Source organism: Pseudochaenichthys georgianus, chromosome 15 (genome assembly GCF_902827115.2).
Source record: "Pseudochaenichthys georgianus chromosome 15, fPseGeo1.2, whole genome shotgun sequence".
NCBI lineage: Eukaryota > Metazoa > Chordata > Actinopteri > Perciformes > Channichthyidae > Pseudochaenichthys > Pseudochaenichthys georgianus.
Window position 1 is genome coordinate 12,807,568 of NC_047517.1, and position 21,005 is coordinate 12,828,572.

General features: G+C 41.6%; 1 protein-coding gene across 2 annotated transcripts in view; it reads right to left on the bottom strand.

The window, feature by feature from the left end:
- Positions 1–21,005, bottom strand: part of plekhh2 (pleckstrin homology domain containing, family H (with MyTH4 domain) member 2) — a 44,379-nt gene that overhangs the window by 12,792 nt on the left and 10,582 nt on the right. For both annotated transcript variants that reach the window (XM_034101431.2, XM_071205681.1), the window contains exons 3-21: positions 17,660–17,722; positions 17,417–17,566; positions 14,344–14,427; positions 14,167–14,248; positions 13,771–13,956; positions 12,004–12,821; positions 11,337–11,412; positions 11,164–11,258; positions 10,602–10,761; positions 10,379–10,515; positions 10,033–10,146; positions 9,558–9,644; positions 9,292–9,450; positions 8,652–8,732; positions 8,261–8,440; positions 7,493–7,601; positions 7,111–7,223; positions 5,444–5,623; positions 2,671–2,768 (exon numbers count right to left, since the gene is read on the bottom strand). In XM_034101431.2, coding sequence (XP_033957322.1) covers positions 2,671–2,768; positions 5,444–5,623; positions 7,111–7,223; positions 7,493–7,601; positions 8,261–8,440; positions 8,652–8,732; positions 9,292–9,450; positions 9,558–9,644; positions 10,033–10,146; positions 10,379–10,515; positions 10,602–10,761; positions 11,164–11,258; positions 11,337–11,412; positions 12,004–12,821; positions 13,771–13,956; positions 14,167–14,248; positions 14,344–14,427; positions 17,417–17,566; positions 17,660–17,722 — 2,972 coding nt within the window. The remainder of the gene's footprint in view (positions 1–2,670; positions 2,769–5,443; positions 5,624–7,110; positions 7,224–7,492; positions 7,602–8,260; positions 8,441–8,651; positions 8,733–9,291; positions 9,451–9,557; positions 9,645–10,032; positions 10,147–10,378; positions 10,516–10,601; positions 10,762–11,163; positions 11,259–11,336; positions 11,413–12,003; positions 12,822–13,770; positions 13,957–14,166; positions 14,249–14,343; positions 14,428–17,416; positions 17,567–17,659; positions 17,723–21,005) is intronic.

Here is a 21,005-nt window from a genome sequence, read left to right on the forward strand (position 1 = left end):
AACCAACAAAGAACAAAGAACAAAAGGCACCTCATTTGATAATCGATTCATTTGAATGTTTGTCAAGCTTGAAACTATCTTAAGTTCAACATAGGAATTTATGCTCAGTGTGCAAATAAAGTCTTGTTCATAATGAGAGACATAAGTCAATCAAATAATGAGGACGTATTGGGCAGATTCAATTCTAAGCCTTAGTATAAATAAAAACATGTAGGTTAACATTTTTAATACAAGATTCAAGACTGTATGATATTTATCTATTATTATTTTTTGGGTGTTGTTAAATAATAATAGTAATGATCATAACAATAATGATAATAATAACAATCACTTACACTTGTACAAGCATACAACAAATATGTGCAGAAATAAAAAATAAAAGATGCATTGAAATAATTATAATTACATTTCATTTAGCTGACGCTTTTATCCAAAGCAACTTACAATAAGTGCATTCGAACAAGAAGATACAAACTTGAAGAAAACAGAATCATATAAGTACATCAGGTTCCATAGAGCCAAAACATTTCAAGTGCTACTCAACTGGCTTTAGATAAGCCAGTCCTTTGTTAGTATATAAGTGCTTTGTTAGTAATTATATCGCTCGAAGTGGAGTCAAAAGAGATGAGTTTTCAGTCTGCCCCGGAAGATGTGTAAGCTTTCTGCTGTCCTGATTTCAATGGGGAGCTCATTCCACCATTTTGGAGGAATGAGCTCCCCATTGACATCAGGGGGGTATACTACGAAGCAGGATTTTCGCTTAGCCGGCTAAATTCAGGGAAAACTCCGGCTTTCCGGTCATCCGAAGCTGGTTCTCTTTTTAGCAGGCTAGATCTCCATGGTAATATATGCTAAGCAGCTAACCTGGTCGGGACCAGGGGCCTATACTACGAAGCTGGTTCAACCTAACCTGGATATGTTTGAGTTAGCCGGTTGGCTTAATCCAAAACATACGCGCTCTCGCTAAACTGTCCTACGACGCTGGTTATCAAGTGGATCGCTCAAGCCAGCCGTGTCCTATCTAGTTAGGTGCGCGTTCACATGAAAGGGGTGGTATCTGGAGCATTCGACCAATCACAAACATGGAGAAGCGCACTGACAGCGCAGCGTCATACTTCCTGAATGAAAAGTGAACTATAATACTAGTCAAAAATGAAGAAGTTAAACTTTAAACATCCATGACTTAAACACTTTATCCAGGATAAAAGCCACAGAGCTGCACCTGCAAGGTGAACACAGCTGGGAACAGAACAAGTGTTTGAATGCGTACATTAACAGGTTTATGATATCACTGCCCGTCTCTAAGACACGATCTGACTTTAATTACATTTGTCTCGAGTGTTTCGTCAACTTATGTGTTGCTTAAAATAATACTTCTGCATACAGTATGTGACGCTGTGAGTGTTGCACGGCCAGATACGGCTCAGCTGACTCAGATCAGGAGATATATGATACATTATGAAGTGATATGCCGCGGACTGTACTTAATGTACTCTGATCCGGTTACTTATGTTGTGGCAGATATTTAAGTAAGCTTTCTTAACGCTAATGTTATAATAGTCAGATTGCTCTGAAGATGGAGGTGATATTCTATTAATGTTCACGTTCACACAGTCGGTGATTTTTGCCGGCCGTCTTTCCTGCGACGGCAGTTTTTCTGTATTTCCTTTCTCCTGTAATATGACCTGATCGCTTTAAACTCCGCACACTGAGCTCTGATTGGTCAGCAGGCGGTGCTTTCACTGAGTTGAGCTCTTAGCCTGCAACCGTTAAGAAAGCTTCCTTAAATATCGGCCACAACATAAGTAACCGGATCAGAGTACATTAAGTACAGTCCGCGGCATATCACTTCATAATGTATCATATCTCTCCTTATCTGAGTCAGCTGAGCCGTATCTGGCCGTGCAACACTCACAGCGTCACATACTGTATGCAGAAGTATTATTTTAAGCAACACATTAAGTTGACGAAACACTCGAGTCAAATGTAATTGAAGTCAGATCGTGTTTTAGACGGGCAGTGATATCATAAACCTGTTAATGTACGCATTCAAACACTTGTTCTGTTCCCAGCTGTGTTCACCTTGCAGGTGCAGCTCTGTGGCTTTTATCCTGGATAAAGTGTTTAAGTCATGGATGTTTAAAATGTAACTTCTTCATATGTCTAATATTATAGTTGACTTTTCATTCAGGAAGTATGACGCTGCGCTCTCAGTACGCTTCTCCATGTTTGTGATTGGTCGAATGCTCCAGATACCACCCCTTTCATGTGAACGCGCACCTGACTAGATAGGACACGGCTGGCTTGAGCGATCCACTTGATAACCAGCGTCGTAGTACCGTTTAGCGAGAGCGCGTATGTTTTGGATTAGGCCAACCGGCTAACTCAAACATATCCAGGTTAGGTTGAACCAGCTTCGTAGTATAGGCCCCAGGTTAGGTTGAACCAGCTTCGTAGTACAGGCCCCTGGACAGCAGACAACTTAATAATAACATAATAGAACCACTTTGGACAGAACGCAGAGTTGCTGCAGAGTCATGACTTGGGGTTAGGGAGTTTCACAGGGAAGCTTGTCGAGGTGTGTTTAATGGGCTTATTTATTGTTGTCCCTTATGAAATGCTGTGCCTTGGTTCCTCGTGCTAATGTTGGGCCCCTGGTTGCTTCCTCACCTGGAGTCTCCGTGTCTCTTCAGGTGAACCTGCAGCAGCCAGAGGAACGGATGCTGAGGCAGAAACAGTCCCACACACAGAGCCAGAAACTGCCATCCCTGAAGAACAACAGGCAAACACACACTCTGTAAACAAACATGACAGACACTTTACAGAAGCATACGTGCAGAAGGTGACAGAAAACTGCAGCTTCTTCTTTTTGATACAGTTTCATGTGGAACTATGTGCCTCACGTGTAACTAGCTTCAGTGAATGATCAGACAATAGGCTCCTTTTTCTTTACTCTCACAAAGCAGCTGACTGATGACGCAGCCTGTTGTCTGTTATCTCAGACATAATCATTCTTTGGAATAGTACAACTCTTAAACAGGTAAACATGCTGTCTGCCCTCTGCTGGTGCTACAGGTATATCTGCTTATTGGTTAAAAAACATCACATGATTAAAGGAGGGGTTCTGCTCTTCAAAAGGGTTTATTTTTATTTAGAGAAAATATTTTAAATACCAAAAGTAAAAGTACTTATTATGTAGTATGACCCATGCCAGAATCATGTATGTTACATTATTGCATTATAATTATTAACATGCATTACATGTGTTTAAATGTGCAATTCGGTGGGTGTGGTTTATTTGAATTACTTTATATACAGGTTACTGGGTACTGGCAGTGATGTACCTGAACGCGTTCAATGAACGATCGTTCATGAACGCGTTCATATTTTGGGCGAACGTGAACTGAACGTACTGTATTTCCGCTAGATGAACGTAATTGAGAACGCGTTCATTATCAGCACTGTATAACGGCGTTCAAAAGTGCGTTCATTCTCAGCACTGTATTATAACGGCGTTCAAAAGTGTGCCAGATTTCATATGCCTTTCAGCCGAAAACCCAGTTAAAACACACCGTAAACAGGCTTCAAAATAATGCGGAAAACCACCCAATCTGGCAACAGCAAGCTGCCTGTGACGCGTACGCGCCTGTCACACCTGGCTGTCGCACTAAAATATAAATATACTAAATATATCAGACTCCTCACAAGAAACAATGTGGAACCGCGGAACCGGCGAGCATTGAATGAAGTATGGACGAAGCCGAGAGCAGCTGCAGCAGCACTCGCTCAGAGTGAGACTCTACGGCAGGGGTGGGGAACCTCCAGCCTCCGGGCCGTATACGGCCCGCGAGACAATTTGGTACGGCTCTCGAGGTAATTTATAAACACACGCAAAAAAATAAAAAATGAAAGAAATCTAGACCGCAAAAAAATTAAACAAGCGAGTGCCTGTTTTTCCTGGCCAAGGTTAGGGTCCTTGAACACAACACGAGCCTAACGTGTCATCACGTGGTATATGTCTCGACTGACAGGGGTGCAGTTCTGACGGAGAGCACCAGAACGCCACTCCAGCACTTCAGAAATTGCAGTACCGATAAGTCCATACACATGCCGCAGTTTCTGCGTGTCTGTGTCTTTAGTTGAAAGCCCAGTTGCGATCTGCTCATCTGTCATACTGATCAGACAGTCAATAACTGTGTTGTTATCATTAGCATCTGGTTAGCTAGCTATGCTAACGAATATAAGAAGCTTTGTCTACAACCAGTGAGGTAAAGGCACATCTTTATATGATCATTATAGTTATCAAAAAAATAAGAGAATAAAGTAAACAGGTATAAAATACTATATGACAGTTATTAATAAAGAAGAATACAGTTTGAAAGGGGAGTGATTTGTCAAATATCCATAAATTAAAAGAAAATCTGTTTACAGTTGTGTTTGGGTGTTGAGAGATGTGTCCATAGATCTCCTAATGTTGCTCTCAAAGTGCACCAGATTGATGCTTTTAACTTCAACATTTAAAAAAAAATCTTCCCAGGGGAGCATGCCCTCCGGACCCCCCTAGAGGAGGTTAGGTCCCCCCCCACTTAAATCATGTTCACATGGATAGGAAACTAAATACATTTGCACACATCTTGTGTCCATATCTTTCTGTTTTGGTGGTCACGCCACACCCTGCACGTGCATGCATACGCGAGTAATGGTGAGATATCTGGATTAAGAGGTTGCTTTTTCTTTGCACAGCATGAAATGAATGGGCTGTGATTTTAGTTTTTTTAAGCAGAGGTCAATAACTTGTACGGCCCTCTGAGGATATTGTAAACATTGAAATGGCCCATTAACATCGTACAGGAGACAAATAATAGCTCGCAGCAACGTATTGAAAAAAGAACTATGAACTATAAATTAGTTCATTTTTGAAACCATGAACTTTAGTTCAACATTTTGAATTATGAACTATGAACTGAACTAGTTCATTTTAAAATGTGTGAACTGTGAACTGAACTAGTTCATGTAGAAAGTGAACTTTCCCAACACTGGGTACTGGGGTTGTATGTTACAATGTAATAGTTATTTAAAAGTGTGTGTTAATAACCTAATCTGCAAAGTAGCTAATATCTAATGCTGTAAAATGAATATAGTGGAATAAAAAACAAAATGTGCCTACAAAATGTATTCGGGTAAAAATATGATGTAGACTATGATATATTAAGTACAGTACTTGTAGTGCAATAATTACTGCAGTATGTATCACTTTCCTAATGTTTCCTATACCTTGCTACAAGCAGATTATAACACATAGTTGGCTTGTCTATAATCCACTATGGACATTAGTGTCATAGATTTACTCAGCAATGAATCCAACCTTTTCATACTGTGAAATGTCAGCATTTCCTGTTTACAACTCATGTAACTGCTTCCCCCTTGTGGCGAGAGTGCTTACCTGCAGGGGTGCTGGGTGGCCGTGTGGCTGCCTTCTGCAGGTCTGCTTTATGAGCTGGCAGAAGAACTCGTTCTGCAGCTCGGGGTGGGCCAGACACACCTGCAATGCACTCTGGGCCAGCGAGACATGGTAGTCGATGGCCGGAGCATCGATGGCCACGTTGATGAAGAGCTGACACGTCTGAGGAGAGACAATAGGAGTTTAAAGACACACGCAGGAAAAATAGGGACAAACGGCATTGATTACAGCAGCGTTTCTCAAAGTGTGGGGCGCGCCCCACTGGTGGGGCGCAGAGATGTGATAGGTGGGTCGCGAATGGACGTGATGAACGGGAGATTTTTTATTTTTTTTAAAAAATGTTTTGGACCTCAGGCCGGAATCGAACCTGGGTCCTCGCGGGCGGTAGTGCATTATTACAGCCGGAGACTCGCAACGGCGGTGGACTTTCACAGCACCGCTGCATCGGACCTGCCGGAGCCGCCAGACCCTCGCAACGGCGGGTGTTTGCGGCGGCCGATGCGGTACCGGCACAGCGGCGCTGTGAAAGTCCACGGCCCACCTATGCCAGAGCCAGCGGCCCACCAACGGCAGCGGCCCAACGGGAAAAGTCCCGAATCTTCCGATGGCCAATCCGAGCCTGCTCACACACACACAACTGAAACCAAAGTCATTTGCAGACATATGTATAAATCTCTCACACACATGTGAAAAGCTCTCACACACACACAGACACAACCGCGTTGCAGTCGGGAAGAAAAGCAATGTGGAGCAGCACCTCACCACTTCATAAGGAGTTTAACCGTGACACTTTTCGAAATCCCGTTTGTGTCCCCCAATTTTACAAATAGGCTTTTGTTTATTATTATCTTTTAACGCAAGCCATCATCGCCACGGAGAAGCACACAGCCTCTGTGAGCGAGCGAGAGAGAGAGAGAGAGAGAGCGAAAAGAGAGAGAGAAAACACACCTTTATCTATTTAATATAGCCTAGTTGTACAAAATAAAGTAAGAAATCATTCCAATGTGTACTATAAGACAGTAAACAGTTTACAAGGGGAGTGATTAGTAAAATATGTATAAATAAAAAGAAATAATGCTAACTAGGTAACATAAGATAAGAATGAACAAGTTTAAATGATTTGTTATTGGTTGTGATCATATTCTAAAGATGTTTGGATTATTGAACAGTATCCAGCATAGAGTGTCGAGAGATGTATCCATAAATTCATGTTGTGCTCAAAGTGCACCAGATTGATGCATTTAACTTCAACATTTAAAAAAAATCATACATTTTCTTTTCACTGCAAACGGGTCCCACAGACCCAAACAGCACACAAAGGTTAAAGGTAAGTATATAATAATGTTAAAATGTGCTAAATATATACACTGCAAAAAAACAGCAAAAGAGGAGTAAAAGTAGCCCCCGACTTGTTTTATGTTTTGAAAGTAGCCCTCACCCTAAAAAAGGTTGGTGACCCCTGTTATAGGACGATACATTTTACCATTTTAAGCTTGGCCTACCATTTTATTGGAGCGGCGAGGAACAGGTGGGGCTTGAAAAGGCCCACCTGTTCAAAGTGGGGAATGACAGAAAAAGTTTGAGAACCACTGGATTACAGTGTGTGTGTGTGTGTGTGTGTGTGTGTGTGTGTGTGTATGTGTGTGTACCTTGAAGAGTTTAACGGCCTCTGTCTGCAGAGCTTGTGAAGGCAGCGTGGTCAGAGGAGATAACAGAGCTTCCTTACTGAAACACAACATGGGGTGTCTCCAGAGCTGAGAGTCTGAAGGCAGAGAAACAGAATGCTGGCTGAATGCAATCATACAATCATACAAATGGATACATACAACGTGCTCCATACACAAATTCAAAAGAAAGACAAATATATGTTTCACTACCTTTTTCAACATATTATTTTGCATGGTAAATGTACTGATTCCACCCATTTCATGTTGATGCTGATCACCCAGCAGGTGAATATTGCTGCCGATGTGTTGTGGTCAGCTGATATTTAATCAGAATGAAAGAAATTAATTGGTGGTCACTTCTTACTTGAGTCTCCATCCAGCTGGAAGAGTTTTCCCACCAGTTGTTCGAACTCCGTGCCGACTTTGCCCACGGTGGTGCCCGCCGCCATGGAGAGATGGTACAGCCACGCATCCTACGGAGGCACACACGTTAACGTCAGTGATAATGGGAATGAACACCAAAAGGCATGTTTTGTATTTGTATTGAGAACAGAATTAGTCCTGATTGACACATTTTCAGATTGAATTATAAAGAATTAAGGATCCTAAATGCAACGTTCTCCATAACATTTATAATAGCATTTACACGCAAATAAACACATGTAAAAATAGTCATCATGGAATACCTTACCAAGAATTATCATTCTTATTCTTCCTATTATGATTTGTATATTATATATTATTCCTTTAGTATTTTCTTTGTTTCACATGATATATTTGAGCATTAACTGAGTTTTTATTGTTATTTGTATAAAGCACTTTATACGAGCTACTTTATTATTATTATTAAAACATTTTTGGAATACCTTTGTCGTGAACAATGTGATGCACCAGAGGTAATTTAGCTTTTAATTGTTTATGATAAAAAAACAAAACATTGCATATAGAAACTCCAATTCAAGCAATAGAAAAGACAAAACAAATGTAGAGTTTAAATGGCCTCTTAAGGCAAATGTGATCTGTGATATTGGGCCACAGTATATAAATGAAATTGACTCGACTTCCCATAGAACGAGCGGGACAGGTCATGTGATCAAAAATAACAACAAAAGCTTTTATAAGTGCTGCTGACCTTCTGGTGGCGGGACTCGATGAGCAGGTAGGTGGGCCCCTGCTCCTGAGGGTGGATGGTGATGGTAAAAGGTGCCGTCTGTAAGCCCCGCCCACATGCCTTCAGTTCGTCATCAGAATCTCTTGACCTGTCCACCTCCTCCACCTTGGCCTCCCACAGCTTGATCTGACCCAGGGGGAACTAGGAAAATACACATGATCCCACACACACACTGAAATAACAGGGACCACCTGTTGTCCTATGATGATGAAGCTCCTTTCTGCTGAGTCATTTACAATTTAATATAGATTTCTTTGTCCAACCACTTATGGAAAACCTCAAAGATATGACCCTGACGAAAGTTACAGCGTTGTCTCTACATCCCGTATAGAGATTTCATGTTGAATCGTACCTTGTCCTCTTGGCTGCGGAAGTAGTACAAGGTCTTTCCAATCAGAGCACACCAAACCCGCTTGGAGTAGCCGTGCTTCACCTGCAATGGAGCAAACTGATGTCACTAATCACACCACACTGACAAGCTGACATGAAAGACATGGGGGAAATCAGAAGTCTTTGCATTCGAGGCCAGATTAAAGTTCCAAATCTAGATTATTTTAAGTGTAGACAGGCAGGTCTTGATTGAAGTCCTAAACGTATCATGAGCAAGTCCTAAACAAGTCATATTGCGCTCTTCACCATATTGTGTTTTTGGAGAAGTTGCCATGGTTCTTTCCTGCCTCTTGATTGGACGCTTTTGACTCATTTAAACAAACTGAGTGTTGATTTAGCGATGAAGGAGTGAAGGAAATCAAGGGAGATGAATTGATTGATGGCAAACTGTTTGAATAACATACTCTGTAAGTATTGGGCTTCGGCGAAGGTATCAAGTATTCAGTCCTCCGTGTAAAGTGGAGATTCATGTGTTTCTTTGAGTTTATCAAGTGAAGTTTAAAGTCCAATGTGTGATTTGAAATCATCTGACTCAAGTTAACATCTCTGCTATACATGCATTATATGGAGAGATTTGAAGTCTAATGTTGAGGTCATGGTACCTTGATGAGCAGTCCCTTCATGCCGGGCCGGATGTCGGGCTGAGTGAAGAGAGGACTGGCAGCCTTCAGCCGGAGCACGCTCTGCAGCACCCGCAGCCACTCCTCCAGCAGGTTGGGGGAGTCCGCCTTCAGGTAGTACACACGCTTACCTGTCACCACCTGCAGGACACAGGACAGACCCCCATGGAGGGGGGAGGACGAGGAAGGGAATCTGTTTGAATTGGGTTGGGATTTTGGAGTAGATTTTCCATAGTGGACAAACATACCTGGAGGACTTGTTTACCGTCACCACGGGCGATGCTGCTGGTGGCGTTGACCTCGATCTGACCCTGACGTTTCCTGATCACATCACTCTATGAGAGAGGAATAGAGTTTTACAGCAGCACATTGAAAAAATACAGACATACACGGTTGCCCATACATTTGGAATAATTTAGTTTTGAGACATATTGCTGTTTCTATTCCTATTTCCACACACAATGAGAAGAGGTCAAACGTGTTGTATTCAAACTTTGCACTTAGCTCGACGAATACAAATCATCTGTCAACTACACAATGGATTTATACTAATCAAACCACATTTAATAACAACTATTTGAAGCTATACCATAGAGATTAATGCAGTGGAGTAATGATGAACATACACGTACTTAAGTAAACAAAAACAAAAAACATTTAAGAAAAAAAAGCACTTAGATTCAAATAATATGACCTTGACAATAATTGTTGTAAGAAACCCACAGGTGAGTTGTAGTAGAGCAGCTCTCCGTCTTTGAGGACAAACCAGCGTCTCTTCCAAGTCTTCTTCCACGTCTTCACCATTTTTAACAGGTAGCCGGACTTCTCCATTGGTTCCTACAGGCACACGGCACTGTTCAGTGTGATGTAGTACAGTAAAGTACAATACAAACTACCTGCTGCAATTTCCACTCATTTAAAAATGAAAAAAATGCATTAAAAGGACGTTGCCAAATATATATAATAAAATACTTTATTGTCGAAGGAACCTGGTAGAACTACTGGTGTGTTATTGCATGTTACCAAAGGAGCTTGAAATCTTAATCTGAGATATTTCTGAGGGACTCACACTCTTGCCGTTGTCACTGACTGTGGAGCAGGTCTTGGGGAGTTTCTGCTCCGGTTCAGAGCACTCTGTGTCGGTGGAGTAGGCGTCAGGGGGGATGGCGTAGTCGCTCTCTGATGTCATGGAAGACATGGACACAGCTGGAGGAAAGGAACAAGTGAAGAAGTTGATACTATTCCCAGAGTGAAAGTATTAAACCAGCTTCCAGCATGTGTGTGGTCCGTACCTCTCTTGAGCGAGCGCGGGCTGCCGGGGCTGCAGTCCTTGCGGGAGCTGGAGGAGGTGTGAGAGCTGCAGATGGAGGCATCCTCCTCTCCGGAGCTGGACGACTCCTCGGAGCTGGACGACTCGTCTGAGAACGGACTGCTGCTCAGCAGGGTGGCTTTCTGCAGGACGGTGGGACAGCGATCAAGCCATAATACTGTATATCAAAATCTTAACTTCACTATGCAGACTGTAACACCACTGTTGAGAGAAAACTGTGCTGAGTGCAATATTTACAAGCTATTCATATTGTAACTGGCTGCTATTTAATTGATTTCTTTTTAACCATAGATGTGTACTTGATTTGATTGTATTAATGTGTGCTTGTCTCTTTATATCATATATTACTCTACTGGTCTACTCAACATATGTTGCATTTTATCTGCACGGTCCCTTCACTGTCAAATTGTAAATGTCCCTGCTATAAGATGTATATAAATTGGGGTTAAGGTTTAGGTCAGATATAATGCCTAAATGTTCGCTGAATGCATTACAGTCTTATCTTGATGTAAAGCTGGACTCACCCCCTTCAGAGTCGTATACACTGGAGTAGTCATGTTTCTGTAGATGAGGGAGGTGTACATTACAAAGGCAGGATAGGAGGACTTGAGTGAGTGGTCTGCAACACAGATCACAGATCAGTTAGCCGGAGTTTGAGCGAGAAGGTGCACGTCTCCCCCCCCCCCCCCCATCTTACCTTTGCTAGCAGGGTCTGTGCAGGAAGTCTCAGACAGCCGGATCCCTGACTTGGCCACAGCATAGATACGACTCTCCTGTGGACAGACACTGAAAGGATTAACGGTCAATAGTCAAAAAGAAACACTGACACTTCTACCGGGGCTGCAGCAGATGGCACTGTGAGTACTCGAAATACACATAGTAATGACAGGCATGTGATGAAAACCATGTAGCCCCTAATAATAATATTATTTTCTGAACATGTTTACTAGATTTGAACCTAGCCTGATCAAAAACGTAATAAAGACCCACGAATGGAACAACTTTCGCACTACTAATTCATTTTCATTAAAGAGCTTAATACTGGTGTACACTTGTATAACCCATAATGAGATCAAATAAAGCATAATATCCTATTCACCAAAATAAGCGCATATATGCACTTTTTTTTTTTTAAATGCGGGAGAACCTTTGAAAATGATGCGATAGATATTGTAATTTTTTATATCTAAAACCAGAGAAAGTTTACATTGGAAGAATGGATGACTAACAAAGACGGTTTTGATGAGTAACATTTTGTTTCTGTTGACATGAAATGAAATGTGTTTGCATGTGTACATTGAATATGTTAATGTGGGTTCGTGTTTCTTTGCGTGCTGTGGGAAATAGGCTTTAGATGATCTTACCCAGGAGGGCAGCCTGTGTAGCGGGGGTGTGGGGGGCACGGAGCTGTCACCGTCCTGCTCTCGGATGACCTCTGATTCAGGAGGCCCAGGCATGTCCCTTCCGGTCTCCATGCCGACCTCCTGCTCCTGGTCGAGGTCTGTTTCCTGCGGGCGGAGGGGGCGCAGCATGCTGAGGGCATTACGCGTGTGTCCGTGTGCGGCCTCACTGCTGATGGGAGGCTGGCTCAGGTGTTTCTTAGCCAGAGCTACGTTCATCAGCCCGAATCCTGCCGGGGTCCGCAGGCGGGGCTGTTTGGGGGAGGCGGGGTTGTCCCTCGGGTCCTGAGGCAGGTTTGGACGTTTGGGGGTGAGGGCGGGCGTGAGGATGGGGCTGGGGGTGTTGGGCTCGCTGGAAGACGATGAGGAGTCGAGTCTCTGTGATTGAAAGCGTTTGTTTAGCTCCTCAGAGGTGTAGTCTTCCAGTTTGCCCCCCTCCTCCTCCTCCTTACACCCTCCCAGGGGCCCATCCGAGGACCCCAGCAGGCTGAAGCGGGGCCGCTCGGCGCGCTGCATGTCATCGTCGAACAGAGAGCTGCTGTCGTCCGAGGCAGTCAGGTAGGTCTCACTGCCGGGGCGGCTGAACTCCACACCGCCCAAGCCCCCCCCTCCCCCCTCTGAGGCGGCGCTGGAGAGCACGGAGGAAACGCCGCGGGACTCGGGGCCACGAGCGGGATCTCCCAGGCTCTCAGGCGCACTCTCGTCCCCCAGATGTCCGGTGGGGTCAGGGGTCTGGATGTCACCGTTTGTCCCCGAGGAGGCTGCCTGCTCACCGCTAATCTCTGTCAAAGCAAACATGAGGAAATATATCCAATAACTGTTAGGAATATTTGTTTTAATTAAGGTGGGGATCATGAAACCCCCTCAGTGTTGATTTATAATAAGTAAACGTCTTATAGCAGAGTTCACATACATGATTAAATCTAAACTTAATTTGCTCTGTATATCTTTGCCTTTCATTATTGATTTTAAAGTTATTTTCTACTTGTTTATGAGGTTCTTAATGGTTTGGGACCGGCCTACATTACTAATTATTTAATAACCCTTCACAGCCTCTAAGATCTTATGCTGCAGTCTTTGTAAATACAAACTATTACACCAATAACACAATCAGCAGCTTTGTCTTGTATCTAACTATGTACTAAAACTATTGAGAAAGAATTCCAGTTGTATAGAAGTCTAGGAAAAATGACCTGCCTTGTTTTCTTTGTACGTTTTTCAATTATTTGTATTATAGCTGGTCTCATTCAGAGTAAGATAGATAAAGTAAGTGATAAAGCAGTGAATGATTCATGGCTACCTTGTGAGAGGTTGCTACCTGTCGTTGCTAGGTTGTGTTTTCATCTTAAAACCATTTGTTGGGCATTTCAAAATGTATTGTTCCGCAGTCAGTTGTATTAAGCTTGGCCCTTTGTGTTACTTTTGGCTCTAAAAAATAAGATAGAGAACTTGAGTCTTCAAAACCTTATGAATACGTCCAATTTGTAGCTAAAGTTCATGGAAGGAAAGGTGTTTATTTGTCCATGAATGCTCTGTTTCTCTAGTCAAATAAGACCAACAACTACCAGTAATTAATTAAAGTCAGCGGTCAAATAGTATGGTTGTGGGAACAATTGCCCAAGACACCATGAATGTAACCAAATGGCTAAAAAAGTCTTCTGAGTCTCTTCGTTAATCCTCTATAAGTGCCTACTACTGCCCATCTCGTTCTGTGAATCTGCAGGGACTTACCGTTTTCTTCTATGTCCTCAGCCTCTCCCTGGGTGCTGAGGGTCCTCTGGCAGGGTGCTGGTCCAGTAAGGACCTGAGGGCTCTTCCCCCTCACCTGGAAACAGCCGAACGTCAGGCTGCTGAGCCGCTGGGCCTCCCCTTGTCTGCACAGGACTCCTCTTCCCGCACCACACTTCTGCTCAAAGGCTGCACACACAAACATGTTTCAACAGTATTAGTATACAAAAGTGTGTGTGTGTGTGTGTGTGTGTGTGTGTGTGTGTGTGTGTGTGTGTGTGTGTGTGTGTGTGTGTGTATGCACATGTATGCACTTGATACTTGCCATAGTGTCATCATGAAGGTGTTATCAAGCTAGGTTAGATATATTCACAGAAACAGGACAGAAAAGGCTCTCACCCTGCACTTGTTTCTGTAACTCCAGAATCTGAGCCTCCTGTTGCTTGTTGGTTTCTCTTAGCGCAGCGTTCTCCACCTCAAACTGAAACAAATATCTTTCAACATAAAAGCACATCCCAACACACATGTTGCCACTTTTCCATCCAACTTTATATCTAAAGCTATCATTTAATTTACCTCTGATAACTTCAGCATCACCCATTCCTTGATTTTGGCTGCTTTCTCCTCCACTGTTTTGGAGTCCTGAAGTCGGATCTGTTTCTGTTTCGGAAATATAGGAAAAGAGGCTAAATCATGAGTTGACCTTGGTACTCAGATTATTTGAGACACAAACCAGGGCCGGCCCTCGGCATAGGCAGTATAGGCGAATGCTAAGGGCGCATCAACCCATAGGGGGCGCCGAAAATTGAAAAAAGAAAGTTAGAAATTAAAAAAATATTATTATTTTTTATTTCATAACAACACAATTTCCCGATTTTGGATCAACAAAGTACATCTTATTATCTTATACTAACAGAACTACGCCTATATTGCGTACAGCGCCCATAAACTATGGCACCCCCCCCCCCCCAAAAATCAAGTTGAACTGCCCCAGTCCCAGTAAAAACCAAAGGTTTATGTGAAATTGTTCTTTTTTTGAAATAATGGTTTTAGTGTGCAATTATAGGTTTTAATTTTGTATTTGTATTCATTTAAAATAAATCCAACTCCCAAAAAACGTACACAGCTTCTGTGTGCTTTTATTAACATTGGAATTTACTGTGTAAGCGGCCGCGGGGGGAGAGCTTTAGAGAGCTCTCTCCTGAAAGACTGAGAGGCTCTGATAACCTCAGCTCAGTGAGGTAAAGGCACACCTTTATATGATCATTATAGTTATAAAAAAACAAGACAATAGGTGAAAAACAGGTATAAAATACTGACAGTACAAAAAAGTTGTTATTAATAAACAAGAATACAGTTTGAAAGGGGAGTGATTTGTAAAATATCCATAAAGAAAAAGAAAATCTGCTTACAGTTCTGTTTCATATGGGTGTTGAGAGATGTATCCATAGATCTCCTAATGTTGCTCTCAAAGTGCACCAGATTGATGCTTTTAACTTCAATATAAAAAAAAAAGGTCTTCCCGGGGGTGCATGCCCCCGGACCCCCCTAGAGGAGATGAAGTCCCCTCCCCACTTAAATCATGTTCAAATGGATAGGAAACTAAATACAGTTGCACACATCTTGTGTCAATATCTTTGTTTTTGTGGTCATGCCACAACCATGCACGTGCGAATCATAGTGAGTGTCTGCAATTTGGGGGGGGCGCCAGCTAAAATCTTGCCTAGGGCGGCAAATTGATCAGGGCCGGCCCTGACACAAACAATGGGTAGAGAGATTTTGAAGAGAGAACATAAAAGTCACTCATGGTATTTCAAGCAAATGGATTGTGTTAATGCAGATTAAATAGTGGGAAATGCCAAATTAAACCCAAAAACTGACATTAAAGGTGGGGTAGGTAATTTTCGAGAAACCAGCTCGAGTGCGCTAGAATTTGAAAATACACAGCCGGAAAAATTCTTCCACTTCCTTACAGAGCCCCTCCTCCAACACACACGAACGCGCACATGACCAATGAGGGCACGAGATAAGTTTGTGCACAGATGGAAGGCTGACAGGCAGGTAGGCCATCCAGTTACTTTAGCCGGGCCGGCTAAAATGATTGGTCGTGCTTTTTACAGTACTACCGAGTACTACGGCTTCCACAGATGACATTTTTTCATGGATCTTTTGTCAAAGCACTTAAAATGTTCATTGCTATCGGGATGTTAAGTACGACAGAGTATTAGGGCCACACTTAGAAAAAAAAAAGAGAAAGAGAGATTTCGAGAATAAAGTCGTAATAATACGAGAATAAAGTCATAGTGACTCATGACTTGAGAAGGAGACAACAGCAACGTCCTGCAGTACAATGAGGAATGTGGAGCATCTTGTGAAGCAGTACTTTAGTTTAGGTTTCTCAAATAACTAAATACTTAATCTTTTGGCACATCATCATCAGATTATCATAAGTATTAGAACTTTGAATAGGTTGTGCAAGAAACAATGTCTATTATTTCGAAGAAAGAACCAAACGGACTTGGAGGAGATTGTCTCCTTTCTGCCGGAGGAAATGGCTGGTTCTGGCCGACTACAAGGCTATCGTTGGTTACATCTACGAGCTGTTCAAAGGGGATTTGTTGTTTCACAAGAAACGATGAGACTTGTAATCAAGGCTTTGGATCCAGAAGGAGTCGAACGATAGCCTTGTAGTGGAATCGGAATGAGCTCCCCATTGACATCAGGACAGCAGAAAGCTTACACATCAACTCATCTCTTTCGACTGTACTTCGAGCGATATAATTACTTACAAAGAATTGCTAACAAAGCACTTATATACTAATAAAGGATTGGCTTATCTAAAGCCAGTTGAGTAGCACTTGAAATGTTTTGGCTCTATGAAACCTCATGTACTTATATGATTCTGTTTATTTATGATTTATTTATGATTCAAGTTTATTCAAGTCGAATGCACTTATTGTAAGTCGCTTTGGATAAAAGCGTCAGCTAAATACAATGTAATGTAATCGGCCAGAACCAGCCATTTCCTCCTCCAAGTCCGCTTCTCAAGTCACTTATGAAACAACGACTTTAATCTCGTAATTATTACTTTATTCTCGTAACATTACGATTTTATTCTCGTAATGTTACGACTTTATTCTCGTAACTATGTCTTTATTCTCGTATTATTACGACTTTATTATCGGAATCTCTCTGGGTTTTTTTTCTAAGTGTGGCCCTAATACTCCGTCGTATTTAAGAGCATTCCATGGAATATAACAACAAGTGTATCTCGAGCCGGTTTCTCAAACTTACCTGCCCCACCTTTAAATGAATTTACGGCAACAAAGCTAGCTAACTCTATGGGAAACTATCACTTTTGTCCACAGGGGGCGCCTGTATTTGTAGTGGCTTTGAACTTAAACCTGTGATCATGATTATTAGTAGAATTTAAAACTAAGAATGTAGGTTGCTCTTTTTGCATTTTCAATGTTCTTATTTAGGGATTATAAGAAAGCTTTTTACAAGGGACTGAGAGTTTGTTATGTTTTCTGCTTGCTGTGGCGACTGACTGCATGCCTGTATCTTCCTCAGTCTACATTATTTGGCACCTTTAAAAAAAATCCCCTGGCTGTTGCTATGAAGAAGCTCTCCATGTGATGAGTGTTACCTGCTCCTCCAGCTGCTGCTCCAGCTGTGCGATGGCGTCCTCCTTCTCTTGCACCACGGCCTGCAGCTCCTGGCACCGCTGGAACAAACGCACCTCCGAGTCTCCGGACTGACTGTCTGGAGCCTTCAGCTTCTCCTCCATCCACTGCACCTGAAAGTACATGTTCACACTGTAAATACACATGTGTACGCATTATACACACACTGACAGGAGAGGTATACACACTTTTGAACGGATCCTTACCTGCTGGTGAGCGGTGAAGGCCCGTTTTTCCGCATCGATCACCTGCGTCTCCAACTGTTGAATCTGGAAAAGGAAGAGCACAATATTAGTTTTCATTCCTCATTTGCGGTATTTTTGTTTGAATATTTTATTCTTCTATTATCTTTCTCTTTTGATCTTAAAACTGATATAATACATATTGCATCCTATACCAGCACATACACATATTAACACTTCCTTCACCTGCAGCATCTGATCAGAAACTGTTTGTTATTTCCCCTCAGCTTCACCTCAGAAGGAAAATATTCCATGTACGTCCTGAGTCAAGCACAACAGCACCAAATAAAGACAAAGCAAGTGCTGCATGCTGAAGCTGGATGAGCTCCAGATAATGCAATTATGTTGCAAAGGAACAGATGCTTTGCAGCTGTTCATTGGGCATCCATTGCTCAGAAGGGCTAGAATCACAATAGGCATACTCAAAGTCCTATGCACATACATGGATTTGTTCTTTAGATGAAATCCATATCTAATTACTTTAATTTGTAGCTGCTCATTTGTATTTCATTTCTGGTATTTTTACTATGTTAGCTCCATGGAAATAATGTAATGTTGTCAACTAGAATAGCACTTGGAGAAAGCAGAGCTCCGCCAAGGCCCATGGTGCATTCATGAGCACCTTGGATGGTCTCTTTCTTGGACTTTGGAAGTCATTCTTCCACATTTTGTTTATTTATGCGCTTTAAGTATTCAGATGGAAACTACATGGATGCTACAAAGACAATGTGTTGACATTTATTTTTGAGATTAAATAAAAAATGGATATTTGTTTCCCAGTTGTTGTTCTGATTTGAAGTGGCATTCAGGTGAATTTTGCAAATCAAAAAGTTATTTTTCTCATTATTTGGAAACCACAAGTTCTTCCGGTGCAGACAAAAATAAAATGTCATCCATGTATTCGCTTTATATTTAGATTTACTCTATAATATAACAAAATCAATTATTTTGGTTCATTAACATGCTGTCTTTATTGGGTATTTCTCAAATGTAATGGCTCCCTTTCCTCCTCTGTGTCACTACAATGATCTGTAATTCTAATAATTTAGAATATATATTTGAACAGATTCATTCCATTGGCTATTTTTGTGGAAATTACATAAACCTTTGGCTCTGTTTGTGCCAGAAGGTAAGTGCTCTAAGAAAACGTACTATATAAAAAACAAAACCTTTAGCACTAACTGTGAAATGTATTGCAGACTTCAATGCCAAGATTAGGCTGCCAATTCTTTTTGGCAATGTTTCGGTATGTTTACAACACAGTTACTTATATCTCAGAATTGATAAGGCAGTTTTATTCCTGCAGAATAGCACCTTTAACCAGCTACATAATAATAATAATAATAATAATGAGGTGTCACTTCTAAAAAGGTACAGCCAGCTCTGCGCTGAGATCAGAGCAGAGCCTGTGGAACCTGGTATGAGTGTGTTAAAAGCCGCTGCAACACCAAAAGGTCACACAGCATGGATACACACATGTGGATGGACTGGAAGCGCACACACACAAGGATGAAAAACCCTGAGGGAGTTGAAGGGAGAGATGACTTTATGAGCAACATTCCTCCGATATTCCTCAGCTGAAAGTGGTAGAATCCGCACGAGGAGACTCTTCTCAAACCTCAGTGGCTTTGTGGGGAGAAAAATGGCAGAATCTCGATGGGAATTCTCTGCTTAGCAACTCTGCAACCATCGTGGTTAGAATATTTTTGCTCCATGTGCACATACAGTATATGGGGCATTCCGTACCGAATTAGTACAAAGTGCGGTCCCACTACAAGAAAAACTATTTAACAAAACAATTAAGTATTCAGACATAGATATTTACTAAGAACATGTTATGGTCTATTTAAACATAAGGCATTACATTTCATAGTGATACGCTTCATTATATATACAAAAACATCATTTATAGGGTACTTTGGGAAGTAGCTGTCCCCAAACCTGACATCTACATTTCAATTTGTGTAAATAACACTTAAAACATTTTATTTTGTTGAATGGTGTATTTAGAAGATCTTTATGATTACATTCAAACAGAAGTTGGAATATTTAGATTTATAGTGGGTTTAATTTTTTAATAAAAAAACTATACTCAAAAAATATTATCCCCAGTTTTCATGTCACTACCGAAACAGGGGTTTTAGTCCAATGGCTGAGCCTGGTTTTTAGCCACACCCCTGCATTGTTGACTAGGCAGTGACACTGCATCCCTGTCCTTCATGGCTGAATGGCAAGTAGCTATATCCCATACTTTTGATATAAATCTGTTCCAAAATCTGAAAATCGGCATGTAACCTTAAGAATTGTCACTAACGAACACATATTATCTTCAATTAAAGGTGGGTAGGTAATTTTGGAGAAACCAGCTCGAGTGCGCTAGAATTTGAAAATACACAGCCGGAAAAAATCTGCCACTTCCTTACAGAGCCCCTCCTCCAACACACACGAACGCGCACATGACCAATGAGGGCATGAGATCAGTTTGTGCACAGATGGAAGGCTGACAGGCAGGTAGGCCATCCAGTTACTTTAGCCGGGCCGGCTAAAATGATTGGTCGTGCTTTTTACAGTACTATGGCTTCCACTGATGATATTTTTTTATGGATTTTTTGTCAAAGCACTTAAGATATTCATTGCTATCGGGATGTTAAGAGCATTCCATGGAATATAGCAAAAAGTGTATCTCGAGCAGGTTTCTCAAACTTACCTATACCCCACCTTTAAGTAAACTTTTTTGGGGTTTTATGCAAAGTATTAGTTTTTTATGTGTGTAAACATCTTCAAAGACGTGTATGCTAGCCATGTACTTGCTAGCATTCTTTAGTTATGCTCAAACTTAGCTAGAATTGTCACTACCGAAACATAAGTTTACGTTTCGGTAATTGACATGATCGTTTCGTTAGGGACACAATTGAATGGTAAGCAGGTAAATCCCATTGTTTTGACATAAATGTGTTTTAAAGTCTGAAAATCAGTGTGTTACTTTAAAGGTCTCTTATTATACTATTGTTAGGCATATATTATAGGTCTCATATATATAAAAAACATGTCTATGAAGTGTTTTGCTCAAAATACCAAACAGATCACCCATTCTAGCCTCATCCCCCTCTATTTCAGCCTGTTACTAAAGTGCTGATTCTGGGTCAGTAGCTTCAAACATTCACACTTCAACATAAGGCATGTTATGAGTTAAGATTAAGCAATAAGGTTGAGGGAATATGATACAACCTTGAGAACAAAATACTGTGGTCACTGACTCACTACCGAAACACTGGATGTTTTGTAAAAAAATAAGTATATTGATGCAACT